General features: G+C 43.5%; 1 protein-coding gene across 7 annotated transcripts in view; it reads right to left on the bottom strand.

The window, feature by feature from the left end:
* Positions 1 to 19,942, bottom strand: part of Sptbn1 (spectrin beta, non-erythrocytic 1) — a 197,644-nt gene that overhangs the window by 19,290 nt on the left and 158,412 nt on the right. For all 7 annotated transcript variants that reach the window (XR_002818547.1, XM_004643407.3, XM_023703549.1 and 4 more), the window contains 13 exons: positions 19,139 to 19,441; positions 17,277 to 17,430; positions 15,785 to 16,655; positions 15,558 to 15,695; positions 13,832 to 14,588; positions 12,937 to 13,139; positions 11,111 to 11,201; positions 5,818 to 5,964; positions 4,219 to 4,482; positions 2,432 to 2,656; positions 1,897 to 1,986; positions 1,450 to 1,731; positions 558 to 688 (listed from right to left, as the gene is read on the bottom strand). Coding sequence is in view for 6 of the 7 variants with exons in the window: in XM_004643407.3 (XP_004643464.1) it covers positions 558 to 688; positions 1,450 to 1,731; positions 1,897 to 1,986; positions 2,432 to 2,656; positions 4,219 to 4,482; positions 5,818 to 5,964; positions 11,111 to 11,201; positions 12,937 to 13,139; positions 13,832 to 14,588; positions 15,558 to 15,695; positions 15,785 to 16,655; positions 17,277 to 17,430; positions 19,139 to 19,441 (3,656 nt within the window). In the remaining variant the exon portion in view is untranslated. The remainder of the gene's footprint in view (positions 1 to 557; positions 689 to 1,449; positions 1,732 to 1,896; positions 1,987 to 2,431; positions 2,657 to 4,218; positions 4,483 to 5,817; positions 5,965 to 11,110; positions 11,202 to 12,936; positions 13,140 to 13,831; positions 14,589 to 15,557; positions 15,696 to 15,784; positions 16,656 to 17,276; positions 17,431 to 19,138; positions 19,442 to 19,942) is intronic.

Raw genomic sequence — 19,942 nt, forward strand, 5'->3', positions numbered from 1 at the left:
TTTTTAGCTAGTTTTGTCAGAGATGGGTATTCCATTGCCATTTAAATATTGTAGGTGTGTGAATTCAGCAAAATATTCCAATATAGTCCAGTAGTCCATACTAGTAGTAGGTTTTCCATAAGACTGGCAATGTCGGAAGTTGCTGACTTGAGCCTTTTACAGCTCAGCATATTAATATGGCTTTACTTTTTATACCTCGTTTTTATACTTTTCTGCTGGATGGTTATAAGACCAAGATAAAGCAAGACCTATATAACAAGAAATGTAACTTTTGTATCTGACAAGGTTAGTCAAATCCCCTCAGGATTTACCCAGAAACCCTGTACTGCCACCATTAGCTATTGAGTCTGTTTTAAAAATGCTTCCTAGGGGGCGGGGGAGATAGCTCAATAGAGTAAGTGCTTGCCTGGCAAGAGCAGGGTCCTGAGTTCAATCCCTGGTACTAAAAAAAAAAAAAAAGAAAGCTTCCTAAAAATCTACCACTATTTTCTTTTAGGGTTAGTAAGACATCTTCACTGAGAAACATCCTAGTATCACCCTTCTGATGTGGCACTCACCTTTCAGGGTGGCTGTCAGCCACAAGGGCCCGACTAGTTTTGGAGAGCTGGTGTACTGTCTCTGCATAGTCCTCTACAGCTTGTTCCAAAATCTGGTGCTTTTTCAACATGGAGACAGCACTCTGCTCATCCTAAAAAGAGAGGGGCTGTCATAACCAGAACCAGACCCTCTGACCTGAGGGAGCACCTTGAGGAGTGACAGACTAGCCAGTGGGGCAGGAAGAATGATTATCAGAAAGAACCACCCTGGAAGTGTGACAGTGACTAGGAATACAGAAGCTTTATGAGAATATAAAAACGTGGACTAGACTTCAGCTGATTGTGGTCAAAGCACATGTGGCAATGCAGTGAGAGACCGAGTAAAGCTCAGGCAGAGCAGGTGTGTCCTGGCTGGCTGAACTCAAGTCTGTGTGCTGTATAGCACCCAGCATCCTAGAACATTTCTTACAAATGATCACAAAACCCATCTTGTATGTTGTATAGGTTACACGTAACTCCATAAAGGACTCTAGCAAACCATTGCTTTAAAAAAAAAAAAAAAAAAAAAAAAAAGGGATAGAAGTATCTTAATGACAAATGACGATTCAGGCAAGAAAAACTCTTTTGAAACAGAGTTTACTGTGTAGCCCAGGCAGACCTCAAACTCAGATCTTCCTGCCTCAGCCTCCTGAGTGCAGGGATTATAGGCATATGCTATCATGCCTGGTTTTATGAAAGAAAATCTACCAAGGGGAAACAGCAGCCCAAATTTAGACAGCTTTGTGCACTATAATGGTCCTTGCATGGTCAAAGGCAGTAGGTGAAAGGTCTCACAAAAAACAAGCTCAGAGTCAGAGACAGAGTCTGAGGCTTTTCTGCAACACACTCTCATGAAGGGAAGGGACTCTCTCACCTTGGCCTTCTCTTCAGACATCATGTACAGCTCCTGCTCACTCATCCATGCCTCAGCCTCAGCTGCATCAAAGTAGTACTGCTGGGCCTTGTGGGCCTCCTCAAGCCGCCTGTGACGCTTCTCCGTCTCCTCGATCAGGAGGCCCCACAGCTGCTTCAGGTCGGTGAGCCTCTGTCGAATGGCCTCAGCGTTGAGGCTGCTGCTGTCAGTCACAATGTTCTGGCTCCTCTCAAAAATGTCATCGATGCGAGGCTGGTGGCCCTGGATTTCTTTCTGGAGGGTCTGTGTTGGTGTAGAAAACAGACACAACATCTTGCTAAATGGCCATGACCTGCTTGCTAGATTAAAGATGAAACCACAAGTCTCAAAACGCTCTCCCTTTTTGTGCTTGTGATTGAGAACAACTATCTGTTAAGCTGAGCTAGCCACAGCAGCAGAAACACTTACCTGATTTTTCTTTATTAGCAACTGTACAGTCTGGAGATTGTGGCCATGATCTGTGGAAGTTGCCAAAGGCATTCTTTCACCAACCCACAACTGCAAATAATGTAAATAAGTGGTCAGGACATAACAGAACAACAAATACATGACAGAAACTAGAACAGCAGGTGGGGGGCCAGTTTTAGAGAGGAAGTATAGCCATATCCCAGTTAAGAGGATTCAAGTTAACCTGCACTTCTCTTCAGATGTATGGTGAGAGTCTTCAAACTTTGTTTCACCCTCAGTGTCAGACTCATTAGGAATATTTGTGGTTGCTTTTAAAAGCACTGCTCTAGGGGTATTAAAACCTGGAGTTTCTTTAGAAAACCAGAGGACACTGGAGTTGCATTTTGTGGATGAGGTGAAAATACCATAAACATGCTTAGTGTGGGCTGTAAGAGCTCAGCGCACCAATGTGGCCCAATGACAGAGAAGCGAGCACATGGGCTTGGGATAAGGCCAAGTTTATTGTGGAAAAGCCACTTGTGCAGAGTCCACTCACAATCTCATCCTCCACATCCCTGTTGAACTGATGGATCTCTTTGGAAGCCAGCAGATTATGCTTCCTTTCGCTCAGGGGCTCCAGGAGCTCCATGAACTTGGTCTGCACCGTGAGGCGCTTGCTGTCCACCTCATCGGTGCTCTTCCCCTCCTGACTCAGCGCCTGCGCTTGGCTCTGGAGCTCCTCTATCTCCTTCTTCCGCACCTCCATCTGGTTCTCCAGCATCTGAGGATGAGAGACAGAGCAGCTATGAACGAACAGTAATGTGAAATGTTCTGTGCATTGGGAAAAATGGAATATTGAAGAATATGAACTTAACAGTGCCGAGCCAAGGAAGGTTCTAATATTGGTCACAGTATCAGTAATCTAGTTTGTCAGTTAATGTTTAAAACACTCCTTTCAAAGATTTTAAAGCATGTAGTGATATTCAAAATAACCCAAAAACTTTAGGAAAGAAAAAAACTGGGAGGACTGGGGAGATAGCTCAGCTGACTAAGCACATGCTTAGGCAAGCACACACCAGGGTTCGATCCCCAGCACCATGTGCCTTGCTGGCTCTTCCCCCCAGGCAGGCTGAGCTGGCCATCAAGACCGGGCATGGTGGTGCATGCCTATAATCCCAGCGCTAGGTAGGCTGAAAACAGGAGGCTCACTATAAGTCTGAGCTGTGCAGTGAGACCCTGTACCAAATACACAACAAAACAAAAAGCAAAACTGGAACACAGGAACTAATTATGAAAGAGTCATTGTTTACTTTTCTAGAAGCCAGTTTCACCAAAGAAAGGAGTTACTCAGAGTTCATTCTTTTAAGCAAGAAAATGTCTCTGCCCTTCCTTTAATGAGAAAGCAAACTGGTCACACTGGATAATGAAGTGGAATACAAACTAATTCTTCATTTATAGGAAGAAAATGAGCAACAGTGAAAGCAGAGGTATCTTGCTAGAAATTTTCACACTGGGAAGACCATATACTGCTCAGCATGGGGATACAGGGATCTGCATCTGGTAACAAACTGACTCCCTCTTCTTGGAAGTAAATGAGTAGGACTAAAAATCCCTTGTGAAAAAAATTCCTTAGTGCCCCAAACCTGAAGAGATGCCAAATCATGCAGCAAAAGGAATGGTGTCACTTTGGATGAAAATCAGCCTTCGCATGTGACCAAGCCCACCCTTAACAACTGGTTCCAGCTGGACGCTGGCCTTGGCCTTGGCTACAGGCCACGAAGCTCAGCAGAGGGGCTCCCGGAGCACTCCGCCACGGGCTGGCTTTCTCTAGCTGACGCTGGCCCTGGCCTCAGCTACAGGCCACGAAGCCCAGCAGAGGGGCTCCACGGGCTGGCTTTCTCAGCAGAACTCTTCTTCTCATACATTCAAGGGAAATTCATTTGCCCTTAGAGCTCTTTGTTGTGATATAAAAAACCTCAGACTTTTATTACCTATAAAGTGTCATGAACAATCCATATTATGTCACCTAGCTAGACATTATACAGCCAAAAAAGCAAACGTGATTACTCTTATTCACATAAAGTGCAGAACTATATGAAATAAATATGTACTCAACTAATTAATGGTTATAACACCCATCACCTAAGAAGACAGTAAGAAAAACTACTGCCGTACATGGGCACCCAACGCTTGCACAAATATTGGCTCTTCAGCTGACCCTGGAAACAGCCCATGACGCCATTAGAGTGAGCACCTCGCTGGGCACTGCAGTGCCTCCCTATATAGGGCAAAGCGAGTAAGGCCAATGAAGACATGCTGCCTGGCGCTGAGTGGCCCACTTGCCTGTTGCTTCTTCAGCAGGATGTTGACACTGGTAAGGTCTTTGCCATAGTCATCAGACTGAATCTGACTCTCTAGGCCGTGTAGCCACTTGTCTAGATCCGCACAGCTCTGGGTGAAGAGTTCAGCCTTATTTGCGTCGAAGAGCCTCTGGGCCTTGGTCTGGGTGGTGGACTCAAGGACTTCCCACATTTTATGTAGACCAGTGAGTTTTTCTTTCACCACAGCTTCCGTCTCTGGTTTTTCTGAAATGAGCTGCATTCCTTCCTGGAAAACATGAGCCCACGTAGTTACAAATGAATTAATATAGTCTACAGAGAATAAATGCTACTGAGAAAAACTTAAGAGGTTTGCTCTGTGATTTACCCTTTCACTCAACAGTCTTTCCACATGGAGTTACTGCTCAACAAAATCAACACTGGCAGGGGCTGGTGAGATGGCTCAGTAGTCTAAAGCAACTACTTAGAACAAGCTTAGCAAAAGCACAGGGACCGCGGTTCAATCCCCCAGCACTACATGCCAGCCAGCCCCGCCCCATGGTGGGCTGAGCTGGACACACACACACACACACACACAAATAAATAAATAAATAAATAAAATTAAAAAAAAAATCAACACTGGCCTCATGTGCATACTATTGGGCTTCCTGAGAGCTGAGGAACAGGTAGAGCGTACTGAATCAGTTTCAGGAGAGCAATGAGATAGTTAATGCTGATGACCTCACATTTTATTCCTTCCCCTTTACGGCCATACGATTCCATGTAACACTTTAACCCTAAGAGCCTAACACAAATGGAGCACAGGGGCACTTGCTTGTATCCTGGCTACCTGGGAGGCCCAGAGAGTATTACAACTCTGAGATCAGCATGGACAACTTACTGAGACCAAGTCTCAGACAATAAAAAGGGGTGGGGGATGTAGGTCGGGGGTAGAGTGCTTGCCTATCCTGTTTGAAACTCTGGGTTCAATTCCCAGTACTATGATTTTTTTTTTTTTTTTTCCAGAACCGGGGATTGAACTCAGACTCCTGTGCTTGCCAGGCAAGCGTTTATTCTACTGAGCCATCTCCCTGGCCCCTATGATTTTTTTTTTAAAGTGCCTCACACAATATAAAAATTAAGGGAGGGAAAAGGCGGGAAATTCATTCATCTCACTTGTGTACAGAATTTCCAGAGCAAAAATCATATACTGTAATGATTATCACAGTGCCTGGTACATACTCAAATAAGGAAAAGACAGTGTTTTGAAATTCTGTGTGAGTATAACTCTGATAAAGCTAGTCAAATGGGAATGAGCACTATGATCAAGGGAGTGGAGATTGCATGGGGCTCAGGCCTTCAGCAGCAGAGGAAATGTACAACAGAGACCAACGCCTAGCACACACTGGGAGATCAGCGAGGGTCTTATATCACTTGGCTGGATTTCTGGATTTTCTCTCTTCTGGTAGCCAGGACCTGATAGGTGGAAGAGGTGTTGATACTGGCTCAACAACTTTCATAAATAATCAGGGAAGACTCAAACATGCTGGAAAGCCTTCTAACTAAAAAGTTCTCACCACAGCCAAGAAGTGAAAGGGGGACATCTTTAAACATTGTAACTCACCTTCTCAATTTTGTCAAGCCATTCTTTGTTGGATGCAAGTTCTGCCATGAATGCTTGATGTTTTAACCATTTACTGTGCAGATTTCTGGCTTCATCATAAGACATATCCTGGGCTGTAAGCATCTTTTCATTGATCCAGAGAGAGAGCTAGGGAAAAACATCAGGAAGGCTTCAGAGATTATAATTGTAAACATTTGCCTTTTTCCAGCCTGGAAAGGGCTGTGTTCATGTCATGCTATGTATGCATACTGTATGTTTTCATGTCAAGATATGACCAAGTACTTAAATCTACAAATTAGGTCCATCATAATATATGTCCATCATAAAGGAGCCTTGTACTATGCATCTCACATTAGACCCAGGACACTAAAGTGCTGAACCAGCTTTCAAACTGTATAACATTCTCAACCAACTTTTCCCCAAAGGGCTAGGTTTAAAATTCTGTTTTAAACAGTCCAGTCACAAAATGTATTCTCTTTCAAATACCTGTCTGAGCTATACCAACTCAATCACTTCTGAGTTGGCTTTTATACTTCACTTGGCAGTTAAGTCTTTTTTAGCTCAAGTAAAAAATGATGCAAAACAAAAACAAATCTATTTGTTTATCCACAGAAAGCGTCACACTGTGGGTATGTGCATGGGAATGCCAGAAAGCATGAATACCGGGTTTACTGTAGAACAAAGCTAACAAAGGTGCCCATTCTAGGTTTTCAATCTTCACTTTTTTTTTTTTTCCTATAGCCTCTAGTTCTCTAAAGTGTCTTCCATTCAGATCAAGAGCACCTCATAGGACTTGATTCTGAGACCTAACATGACTACTCAGACTCAACTCTTAAAAGTTGGCACACAGCCTTCCAGGTGCTGACAGACTCAAAGGGGGCTCTCTTAAGAAGCTCTGGGTAGCAGTCACTCAAATACTAGGCTCTGACCCACCTCTTCTGTGTCTTTTCTGCTGACTCAGCCCCTGCTTATTCCTGTTTGTCTGTAAGTGGACAGACCAGAGTCCTGACTCTTATAGACTCATGGCATTACCTCAGGGAGAGCTGTGTTCATCCAGGCAGGAAATACACAAAAGAAGAGTTGGCTAAGTCAAAAGGAGATGTCTACAGGACCATGTCCCTTTCCCTGGAGACTACAGAAGTCCACTTTTGTGCTAGCCACAAGTTTGCACCTCAACACCTTCACTGCTTCATCTCCCAAGGTCTAGAAGTAGCACAAAAACCAAAAGAAGTCCTTACAGAAATGATACTGCTCACTTACACTCTGTCTGCAGTTGGGAAAGGCTTGCCTGTAAATGCACTGTGACAACCCAAGTTCTGTCCTTTAGAAATGACGTTACAGAGGCATGGTAGGGCTTAGGAGCACTCCTGGCTTGCAGAGTAGGTGAACTTGGCCACAAACCCTACCTTTCTCTAGCTATTCACATGAAAAACAGTAGGAAGCAGGGCTGGAAATGAAAGGGAGCAGCACTTTGATGTCATTCTTCAGAGAAAAAAAACTCAGCCCTATGTAATCAACAACCTCACTTTAAAAGAATTACTTATTTTTCAGTTATCTAAGTAGCTGAAATCTGAAGTAGTATGGGCATTCATTTAATCTAAGAAAAAAGGTTAAGAGGAAGTGAAATGATAAAATTGTGCCTATATTCCACACAATAGAAAGCATTTATTTATTCAAGTGCCAAAGACATTCACATATTTTTTGCTATTCATAACCACCTAACCAAAAAGGATTAAAAAAAAAAAAAAGAGCACTCACTACATAAAAACCAGAGGCTTATAAACAAATCTGTTCTCTGTTACACACATCACCCTGCAGATAAAGCATCACAGTGCAGCACAACGCAACGGACCTGTGGGACTGGCCAGCTCATCAGAGGTTTGGAACTAGAACTACAGTTATTATTTGCGGGCATTTATAAAGGTCATGTAAGAATATATTCATTCTCTACAGAAAGGAACAGTGTGTAGATGAGGAAAAGATTTTAAAAAATGCTTCACTCTTTGAAGACAAGGGCAAAGCACTGAATTCACATCCCTGTAAGAACACAATAGCCTGCTATCCTAGAAAAAAAAAAAAAAAAAAAACCCAAAAACAAAAAACCAGTTTCAGAAATATGAGATGCATCACTGAGACACTATAATAAGAACAAAACAGTACTTCTTCATATCATTCATCTGCTTTTCAGGGCAGCCTATTAAAATTAGCACTATAAAACTTGAGATGTTGTCTGTATCCCCTTCTATTCAATGGGACCCTGCTCCCCACCCCAGCACTGCTAGTGCAACAGCTGCCTCCTATCCAGGGTGGGGGCAGCGGTGGCGGAGACATGAGCAGATCTCACCATCCAAGGCTCCCAGGAGAAAAGACATATGCAAAAAAGGGCAATGCTCTGGACCTCAAGCCACACCAACCAGGAATAGTTATTAAATTGCCTTGGGGCCCAAGGTCTAGTACTATTAGGCCAACAGGTATATTTTTTTAAACATGTAGAACTAGTGTATAAAGTCCATTCTCAGAGATTCTGACTTTAAAGGGGTATCTTTTGATGAGTATGAATGATGGTAAGTTTATTAAAGTATGACATATATTGCCTCTTTGCTTATATTTCTATACCAAGGGTTTCAGAGCCCCCAACCCTGACCTACACTTTGTCCTATATTGACTCCTATGTGCTGGTGTGGGACACCTGACATTGTCAGTAAACATTACAGCTGTACTAACTTTTAAAGGGACTCACAGAGAAAAGGGCAGAACAAGGGAAGTAAGATAAAGCCGAAGACTCAGCAGAGCAGTCAGACTTGCAAAACTTCTCTTGGGACATAAAAAGAAGCCTAATCCAAGCTTTCCTAAAAATTCTGAGGAAAAATTACACAGGAGTGAGGCCCTGGGAAGGCCTTGCAGTTGCTGGAAATCATCCAAAGAGTGTGCAGAGTGAATTTGTAACCAAGGATGCTAATTTACAGACAGTGGACACATAGATCAAAAGATCTTTTAAGATGGTTTAACCACTTCCTGTGATTCCACTGGGAAGAACATCACTTTATCTCCTAACATTTCCTGCACACTTCTATGAGTGGAAAACAGGACTGGAAATTTCCAATATAAACAATTTTCTGCTCGATCACTTTGCCCATTCCTTGGCATTCTCGTCTCACTAGCCTAGGTCTTATAGTGAATCAATTTTACTTTACTAACTTGCCCTTTAAAAGCAGGAACACAAGATCCTATCCACACCCTGTCCAAAGCATCAGGGGCTGGGGGTAAAGCCCCTCTGTCCAGCCTGCAAACCCTAAATTACTTTAATATCCTTCACCATGAAGAGGCTACTAGCACCTTCTGTAGCACAACAAGCACACTTCATATCTCATGTCAAGTCCCACTCCCTTCCTATAGCTCCTGTCCTGGGCTGTGGGTGCTTCTGCCAGAGAACAACCTGTCGAGATGTGTGATTTGTGCTCGCAAGGCACTCAGAAGAGGAATTTGTGTCTTTGGCCTGTCTGCTTGGTAGCAAGCACATCCCTAGAGACCTAGATTTGTGACTTTGTTACATAAAGCTGACAGACCCTAAGCTACAGTTTTTTTCTTTTCTCCTGTTATTTTAGGATTAGGGTTAGGGGATGGGGTCAGCATGGCATGTCGGGGATCAAACCCTGGCTGTTGTGCTCTGCCTAAGCAGGCTCTTTAGTAAGCTACATAGTTTAAGGACTTTCCTTTTCAACCTTTAGCTTCTAGAGCACGCTGCAAGATTTATAGTAATTATGAGCACAAAAGATGGCTTCTGTCATAGAAAACCTAGTAGCTATCATTAGAAACATACTTAGCAGATCACCACAGACTTGTATGCACGATATAATGATGTGATTGTATTCTTAGCACAAGCCCCGATCCTGCCCCCATGCTTCTCACTCTCTAGGGGCCTGAAGCTTTTTGTGGATGGTCTTTACCCCATTTTTACAGCCAAGGGTATTTATTCTAATAAAGCTGAAAAGACTTGAGTATTACCATTGTGCTTTGGCAGACAGAAACACAATGTGCTCACGAACTCACACAGAGTCAGCTAAATACTTTTCTCCAACTAGCTTGTAGCGATACTACAATTTCCTGGCCAACTTCAGTTTTCAAACTTTGTTTATGTATGTTTTAGGGGAGCACAAAGTACTATGAGAATCATGAGATTAATACCATATGTTAAAACTAGGGCTTAAATGAGTGCTTGAATATTGTTCTTGGCATACTGAACACATATTTAGGAAGCCTAAAAAGTAAATACTTTAAGGTCATAGGTAAATGGAAATCTAGTTTACAGTTTATGGTTTTAAAATATCTGCTTCTTACTTAGCAGCCAGTTTTGGTGCCTGTCAGTTCTTTTATCCCATGCTGTACTATTCAAATGACTCTTGCTTTAGAGTTGCACTGCAGGCTTTTTAGGGTACAGAACCCTTCTGAACACCACTGCTCAACAATCTCCAGCACCGCAGTGACAGAGGCTCCACGTTAGGGCTGGACAGTATGATGGCTACTAACCCTATCTGGCAACTGACCACAGAACATATGCTAATGTTCTTAATTTTAATTAATTTACATAACTGCTACTTACGGCTAATGACTACTATAATGGACTGCTCAGTCTTATACTGAAATTTTCTAGATTACCATAGTCTAGGTTCACCTAAGTGACAGTTCATAAGATGGAGAACTGACAAAGTGCCTTGTCCTTCCCTAGTGTAAGAACCTGAAAGAGTAAATAAAATCTGAAAGGTACAATAGATCCTATAAAAGTGAAAGAATCTGTTCCAAAGGAAAGAGCAACTGGGATGAGGGAAAGGCGAAAAGAAAAAAGGAAGGAAGGAAGGAAGGAAGAAATATATATGTATATACACAGGATAGCTTAGATAACCATACTGCTGATTTCTGCTAATCTACTGAAAGGAGCAGTTAATGCTCAGATTTTTCTTTTTAAATATCTATATCTATATCTATCTATATATATATATGTATATCTACTTTTACATGTTTATATCTGATAATCTGAACAACTAATTTGAAGACAATATGCAGTGTACCAACAATTGTTGAATTCCTATCATCTTGTTTAGTGACATTCTGTATACTTTCTAATTTTTTTAAAATACTTTTTTATTCCCAAAAAAGTGCTTTATCTGTCATTGGTAAACCAAAGGATAATATAAATTTCTGACCTCATTAATTTTATAATTCAAGGGGCTTTTACAGCCAAACATTGGTGGCTATTGTTGAAAAGCAAGAAGGGAAGGGCTGAAGGACAACATACCTCTTGGCAGTCTTGCAGGAATTTCTGAAGATCCCTGTTGTCTTTTAATCTCATTAGAAGTTCGCTGGCTGCCTCACGATTCTTCCTATGTCTGTTGAAATAATAAAAAAATACAGAATACAAGTCAATTTCTTCCCTGAGTTTCTATATATGTCAGAAAGTTTGCTTACTGTTCCTAATTATGTGAAGGAGGCAAGATAAACAAAAGATTCTTAGCATCTTTTACATGAGGAAACCATGGTACAAGAGTGATCCAAACACCTCCCTAGGTTACAATGACACAGGAAAATAATCTGCATTATCAAATGAAGTACAAGGGAAAAAAATCTGAGCACATACTGTATTGCAAGTCTCCATTTGGACACTGCAAAAATTAAAAACCTGTCACTGGCTGATATGCACAAGGCTAAGAAAATGTACACAGTCATATAATTTGGTTTGAAAAAATGTTTCCTGATAGTGTCCCATTTCAAAAAGCAAAATTAAAAATAAAAACCAAAATAAAATAATCCAGGAATAAAAATTTTTGGACTTGTTGAGATGATATAATTACTCCATTCCATTCTTAACTAACAGGAAAACTTAACCAAGGTTTAAAGAGTTATAGACTCTTAAACAAAAAACTTAAGAGTCTGATCTGTGTAATGAGACCCTGTACTAAATACATTAAAAAAAAAAAAAGAAAAAAAAAAAAAAAGAATTCGTAAATCCTTGTTTCTCACACTAATTTAAGAAACTTTTGGTGGAAGTGTGTGTGAGTATGCGAAAGAGACAGAGAAGGAGAGAGGTGCTGATTTAAAAAGAAACTGATACTATAATTACTCAAAGTTGCATCTATTCCATGGTACCTACCCTTAGAACATACAGTTTAGGAAACTGAAAGTTGGGAGCTTAACCTTTACGGAAATAGGAGTAACTCCCCTCCTTAGCTCATACATCAAGTGAGATAGGTCTCCCAGGAGACCCTTTCGTACGTGGTAAGCAACACTTTCAGCAGGCAAGTCTTCCTTCTGAACTGCACATGCATGTCAGAAGAGCCCTGCCATCAGCCTCAAAATGAGCAGGTTGAAGAGAGTGACTGATCCAACGGGGCAACTGAGGCCCAGAGCCGGCTGATGCTGGTGCACCCAAACTTTGACCACCTCCCACTTTAGTAATCCAGGCAGGGTAAGAGTCAGGATAAGTCATAATTTAGAGTCAACCAGAGCACATGCATTAGCTTTCAAAGTGGGGAGCAAAGCTTTCAGAAAAACACAAAACACAATACATAGGAATGAAAAGAAAAGGTATTTAATCCTGGTGATGCCCTGGCAGAAAAGGAAAATGGTCTTTTCTCTCATTAGGTAAAGGGTCCTATCACAGCATTCTCCAAGGCAACTTATAAAGAAAGGCCAGACAGCGTCTGTGGCTCTCCCAGGTACTCAGCACATAAAAACCTCACTCGGTCTCCTCTGACAGGCTTCAGCAACATTGCAGGGATGAAGGTGAAATGGGCCTGGGCTGAGAAACGTCTAGCTCTTGGGGACTCAGTGGGTGACACACTGTGATTAACTTAAGAGCATGGCTTACACCAGATGGCTCTTCAGCATTCTGATTCTTACAGCTCTTATGTTAGGGGTTGGCTTGGCTTCTTAGTTTCTCTTCTTTTGTGTATTTTCAGATGAGACAGACATGTGCTGGTTACTAATTTTCTATGTGGGCAGATAAAATTTTGTGTGGTGCCAACTGGTAAACTTACAGCAATAGTCCCAAGGACTTCTGGCCACTCTCTCAACAGCCAGAGTCACAGGTCACAGGACTTCTTTCACAACCTCAGAAAACTGTACCTGTCATCAATAGAGTCCACCTTCTCCTGGATGCGATCCGAGCTGGTGTTCCCATCGCTCACCAGCCTCCGGCCTGTCTCCACAACAGCATTGATCTTTTCCTCATTGGCATCCATAGTGGTCATGAAATCCTCTTGTTTTTTAATAGCTGCTTCTGCTCCTTCCAGGGTGGTGGGCATTTCAGTGTGAGCCAAAACATACTCCTTATTTTAAAAGAGGAAATAAAAGTAGGATGATGTATAATGACAGAACTTTTTCCTACGCTCTATAATTTCTATGCAACATACTTCCCAGCAACTGCTTCACTGTAGTTACGTGAAATAATCTATTGAATCATAAAATGAAATGTTGAGAGGCAAAATACTGCAGTGGTACACCATAGGTAACTAAATTTTCCTAAGCAGTTAAATGCTCTATTCTTTCCCCCCCTAAAGAAAGTACCCAAAGATTTGTCCCCTGGGGTCCTCTCGTACTTAGGAAGGCAATAGGTGAAATAACCACCCGTCATTTTCACAACTATTCTCAGATATTTCTGATGTCTGCCTTGCGACCTTGGATGAAGTCCTTGATCTCTCTACCCTTTGAATTGTATTACTACCTCACAGAACGATGCCATTCAATAAGAGACCATGAGGCCATACCACGAATATTAATGCCTTCAAAGTAGTTGAAATGGAACCATGCTTTTGTAAGGCAACAGCTTTCCCAGAGATCTTCAACTCCTGTCCCTACACTGTGGCAGACTTCAATGTCTAAGCATCAGGAAAAAAACCACCTATTTCTGTATCATCTACCTAATGTCACACGGGCATGGCTTATGCTTTCCTGGACAAAATGTTTCAAAGGAAACCAGGGCCCACTATTCAGGAGGAGCTAAGGCAATGTCAAATGTTACCTGGTTGTTAAGAAAGGCTTCGGCTTGTTTTGTGTCCCTAAGGAACTGCTGGTACGCATGTGACTGAGAGAGGAGGTTTTGCCTATTCTCCCACATTCTGTGAAGCTCATTCCACCCCGTGTCCAAGGCCTGCAGCCGCTGCCGCAGAAACATGTACTGGGCGTCGGTCTGTCCCTGGGTGACCATCTCGCCCATGTCCCTCATCTTCTGGTAGTCTTCCTCGTAGTTGTCAATCTCATTTTTGATGTTTTCGTGCTGCGTGAGAAGCTTCTCTGCTTCAGTCAGGGTATTGGGCATGTCCTCCGAGGCAATGGCTGTCTGGGTCCTGGAGAGCCAGGACTGGAAGTCGTCCAAGTCTCGCAGGAACTGCTGCAGCTTGCTGGCCTCTCCCAGGGAGGCCTCGCGGTTCTTCAGGGTGGTTTTCATCTCCTCCCACACGTCGCTGATCTCAGCCAGCCGAGACAGAATGGCCTGGGCCTGCTCAGGGTGCTCAGACTCCAGCTTCTCTGCCTCCTTCTGCAGGTCGCTCAGCTTTGCCTCAATGGCCACCAAGTCTCTCTCCATGCCAGTCAGCTTGCGCTGCAGGGCCATGACACCAGCCAGGTCGTTGCCCAAGTCCTGGGTAGACTCGATAACCTTTGTCTTTTCCCGAATCCACGATTTGGTTTCATTGCACTCAAGGTGGTAGTTCTGGATGCTCAGAGCAGACAGAAGAGCATCTTTCTTCCTGTCAACTAGTTCTCTGAACTGACTCCACCTGTGAGAGCAGGGGCAGTAGAAAGAAGCATGCAAAGGGCTGAACCCATCACTGAATACCCAAATGAACAGTGGTGGTTGAATCTACATATTTTTTTTTATCTTCTCTTTGACTATATGCTTTCTGGAAAAATCATCTCAATAAGTGAACACCAAACACTACGGATATGGCTCAGGGATGCAATATAATCCAGAAAACGCCTGGCAGAGAATGTATAAAACGTTCTAACATGAGCTGTTACATCTGTCCTCAGCGATTGGGTGATTTCTATCTGCTCCTAAGAACACTTCCCCAAAACCAAAGACTATGCCTACCTTTAGAACTGAGGTCAACATTCTACCCAAACTACTACTCAGAAGTGTTTGTTCAGCTGAAAGGACCAGGACAAAGGTCTATCCTGACAATCAGGACTTATTTTCCCCTATGTTTTAGGAAAGGGTCTACAGGGTGTTCAGGTCTCACTAATAGATTGGACTCGTAGTGATTTTCCTGTTTACAGCCTCCCAAGTGCTGGGATTACAGGCACGGGCCACCATACCCAGTCTCAATCGCAGTCTCAGAGTGCTCCAGGGGCAGGCCGGCAAGGCAGGCTAGGACTTTCACTGGCAAATTCAATTTCAAATATGCAAGAACCCAGTTTTAGAAATCATTTTAAAGGGAACAGCACAGGTGTCACCTTGGTACCTCCCACTACACTAGATGCTGGCCACACCAAGCCTGAGAAATAGAGAGGGGTAAATACTAGGCTGACTCAACCTGTTCTCATCCTGAATGCTGTCACCCCACCTAAGAACCACTTCCCACAAAATCAGGATGAGGACATGTGGAAAAGCAGATGCCAATGTCCTGATATCAACATTGCAACACCATGACTCTGTGCAGTGCCAGTTTATCACATCAAGGCTCAGTGAGTGACCTCATCCCCTCAATCCCCCACAGAAAGATAGCTCACGCTGGCCTCATGCTCACCTGGTGTTCAGTTTGTCCTGCTGGGCTTTGATCTCCTTCTCACTGGGGTGACCACTATGCATTAGCTGACGTGCAATCTGATTCACAACAGCAACCCGAGAAGCCTGGTTGTTCATTTCTGGCTCTAGGCTCTCAAATCTGAAAAAGTAATTCAACACAATGGTCATTTTTGTGGCTACTGATGACCACAAGGTGGGGGCCGCGGCCCTGGCACCCGGGCTGCTCACCTGTGTTGGATGACTTCCAGGTCTTCGAGCTTCTCCGGGATCTGCATATTATTGAGCCACTGCTCTTTCTCGTCAATCCAGAGCTCACAAGCGTCAGCCTCACTGAACATCTTGTATAGGGCTAGGGTGTCCTGCAGCGCCTGCTTCCTCAGCCGCGTCAGCTCTGCCACTTCTTTGTACCGCTCCTCGATGCCCGACAGCCTGCCCCTCACATCTGGAGACTCTGCATGCTCTTGGGGGAGGGCACTGGCTTGCTCATGCAGCGAGTCAATGGTGGGCCTATAATTGGTGATTTCTTCTGCCACATCCTTGTGTTTCTTGACCAGAGACTGTGTAGAATACTCGTCGTGGCCCACGTCACTGCTGGAGACTATCTTGAGGATGTCCAGCATCCAGGCATCAATGTCATCAGCATCGGCCTGGAATTGGTGCAGCAATGAGGCTTCTTCCAGGCGCTTTTTCCGAACGGCTGAAAGCTGCTCCAGGTTGGCCCACTGCTCCCGAATGTAAATGATCCGCTCACGGATCTTTTCTGACCCGAAGTGCTCCTCTGCAATCATGTCTTCACCTTCTCTGATGGCCTGCTCAAAATGGCCACTGCGGCCGCTCATCTCGTCCTCAAAGGCACGGTGCTTGCTGAGCAAGCGCACAACGCTGGTGAGGTCCTTTCCGTAATCGTCAGAGGAGAGGATCTTCTCCTTTTCCCGTATCCAGCCTTCTTCTTCTGCCATCTCCCAGAAGAACTTCCAGAGGCGACGGGACTCTTCCAGACGAGCCCGGCGCTCAGCCGCCAGCTGGCAAAGCTCTTGGTAGCAGAACTCCATGTGAGCCACGCGGTCTCTGATCACCTGGGGGTCACAGGGCTTATAGCCTGTGATCAAGGAGAGGAACGTGGCTTCAGTAAGAATGCAGCACAGGTCCCTAGTCATTCGCAGGCGGGGGCTACCCCTCATGTCCTAAGTGGCAGGGTCACATGGAGGCAAAAGCACCTGCTAAGTCTTAACTGGAAAGGAGGGAGAGGCAATGGTACATAGTATTCTTTTGGTCCCACCATACACAAAGTGATCATTTATAAATGAAGAAAGCACATACTTGTATGAAAGAAAATAAATGCATTTAATTGGTTCTAAAAGCACTGCAAAGCCAAAACTCCTAAATATCCTCTAAGGATGTAACCAAACATGGAAGCCATGAACTGCTGGAGTAGCCACCTTGGGCTGCCAGTACATGTTGTTACCCAGTATGGTAAGCTGAGCTTCGTTATCAAAACATCAAACCACTCAAAATCAAACATGTGTTTGAGAAAAGCATGTGTCTATTTCAGAAATGAGACAGAATTAAACTATCTAGAAGGCCACTTCATTGTATCTTGCAACACAGAGATCAACAGGAGCCTACAATGGTATGAATCAAAAGCCTCTGTGTCAACTATAACTTACAGAGAAGGATCTCTGTCGTCGAGGAGGCAATGTTTAGAATGGTCCATGCTTACCTTCCCCATCTGTAGCAAACTTCTGGGCAGAAGCATTGACACCTCTCACTCGCTCTGCTTGGATCCCAATGTCTGCTTCAACTAGGGCATGCTTCTGTAACAGATCTTCCACCCCAAGCAAGTGTTTGCCATAGTCTTGAGATAATAACAGCACCTACGCAGAAGAGGAGGTAGAAAAAAGATGTGTGCCCTAATTTCAGCATGATGCCATCTTTGGACAAGCAGAAAAAGCTAGTGACCAAGCTCTACCTTCCTCTAGGCTTGCCACTGACCCCATAGTTTTAAGGGAAGACGGCAGTGAAGCACAAAACATTATGAAAGACAGCATCAGGAGAGGCATAAACTAAACATCACCTACCTTGGAGTAAATAAGCTTAATTGATACTAAAAAGCAGAGAACAATAAAAAAAAAGATGTGTGTATATATGGTGCATCTTTATGAAAGATTCCAAAATGTAAACTGAGGCTACAAAACCAAACATACTGCCAGGCACGATGACACACACCTATAATCCCAGCACTCCAGGAGACTGAGGCAGGTGGATCACAAGTTTGAGTTGAGCCTAGGCAACTAGTGAGACCCTATCTCATAGTGATGTATCTTACCATGAAAACCTAGGTTTGGCCTCAGTACTACACCCCCAAATTAAAATATAAAAAAAAACTGTAGTAGCATTATTCCAGAAGGTAAAGATGAAGGTGACAGGTTTGTTCACTTCAAAGTTTAAAGAAATTGCTTACAAATTACTGACCTCTTGAATGAATGCCTTTCCTTCCTTAGAAGCACATTCATGTGCCTCTAGGCCACGCACATGTAATCAGCGGGAGAAAGGCCCAGCTAAGAAGTCCTTTCTTTACCAAACAAGAGTGGGATCAGGTACCTGCCACACTTAGGAGACCCAAACAATCCCTTAGGTCTAAGTTGAGAGAACTGATATTCTCCTCTATCAACTGTCCCACGTCTTTTCTAGATGGGACTTCCATTTCATTCACCTATTTCTGAGGAAGTCCCTGGCTTGATTGACATGGAAGTCCCTGAGCTTGCACCACGGGACATGAATAGGAATAGGTCTATGACACAACAGCTCTTTCAACTGAGTGGTAGAAAGCTTGGAACTCCATGCTCAAAGTTGTCAATAATGGAAGAAGCACAAACCAGCATCAGCAGCCATTAGCACTCAGTCCTGTCCAACACTCAGCACTCACTAGGTAAGCTCTAACTGCCTGGGTACCAGTCTGTGACCTGTCCACCACCCTTCCACCTCCCTATACCACCTCATACACAGAAGCATAACTCAGATATAGAAGGATCTGAAGAATTAAATACAAAGACAGTTTGATTAAAGACTTACACTGGAATACAAATATCTAAAATCTAAATTACAATAACAGACCTCTGGCTACTGAGATGGTTATCTTTACAACAATTTTTACTTGTCTTTCCACTGTTAGAGTGGTCCATTCTACTCTGGCTTTACAGTATGGGCATTAAACAAGGGGCATGAATAAGAGTTAGTGGGTGGGTTCTACAAAAGAAAGGCCCAGGGCTGGCCAAATAGCTCAGTGGATTAAAGCGCCTGCCAGCAGGCACAGGGGCTAGGGTTCGATCCCCGGCCCTGTAGTGCTGGCCCCACCCCCGAGGTGCACTGAGACGGCGAATGAGACTGGGCGTGATGGCGTGCACCTGTAATCCCAGCTCTTGGGAGGCTATAAACAGGTGGATTACTACGAGTCCAATCTAGTAGTGAGACCCTGGACATCCCGTAGACCCTTCCCTAATGAAAATGAAAAAAAAAAAAAAAAAAAAAAAAAGGCCCACTTGGATCGACTCTGATTTCTGTCTGCTTTTAGTAAAGCATTACCTTCATTTCATCCATCCAGTCCATAATGTAGAGCATTTCCTGGAATATCTTCTGCAGCCCTAGGTTCATCTCAAGGCGCTGCCTTCGGGCCCTGAGTAGTTCCAACAGGTATTCCCAGAGCCGAATGACATTGTCTTTTCTTGCTGTGATACGCTTGATGTCATGGTAGTTCTCTGCCTCAAGCTCCCTTGCCACAGCAACCACGGCCTGCACACGCTCCTCATATGCAGCAATGTCTGTCTCAATGGCCTCGTGTTTTTTGGTGGCGGCCTCAACTGCAGGAAGGTCAAATCCAAAGTTGTCCTACAGACAAATTGAATGAAAAGAAAACAAAATAAGCCATATGCTCTAACAGAAATAAAAAGAGAGAACAGAAGCAATGCCTCCTGAATCTTCATCTCACTGGCTTCTGCCTTCCATAGGGCCCTTGAAACTTCCTACTAGAGATCAGATGCCATCCCCCAAAAAACAAACCAGTTAACTTCTCACTTTATAGAGAGGCCCAGCTCATCTCTAGCACCTGACTTGAGACTGGAAAAGACGACAGTTTATATCACATCAAGGAAAAGAAAGCCAGTTTTATTTATTTCATGACCAGTCTCTCTCTGCATTGATGAGTTGGCTGGTTAAAGACTGAGTGACAGGACGACAGTGTGGGGGATTTTCCTCCATGATGAATGTGATCATTATGTATATCAAAAGTGTACCAATACAAATAATTTTTTAAAATAATTTAAAAAAAACATAAATGTGAATGGTTCACACACACTCGCTGGCTCTTAACAAACTCTGGTTGAGCTGCTT

Source organism: Octodon degus, unplaced genomic scaffold, assembly GCF_000260255.1.
Source record: "Octodon degus isolate 3935 unplaced genomic scaffold, OctDeg1.0 scaffold00174, whole genome shotgun sequence".
NCBI classification, from domain to species: domain Eukaryota; kingdom Metazoa; phylum Chordata; class Mammalia; order Rodentia; family Octodontidae; genus Octodon; species Octodon degus.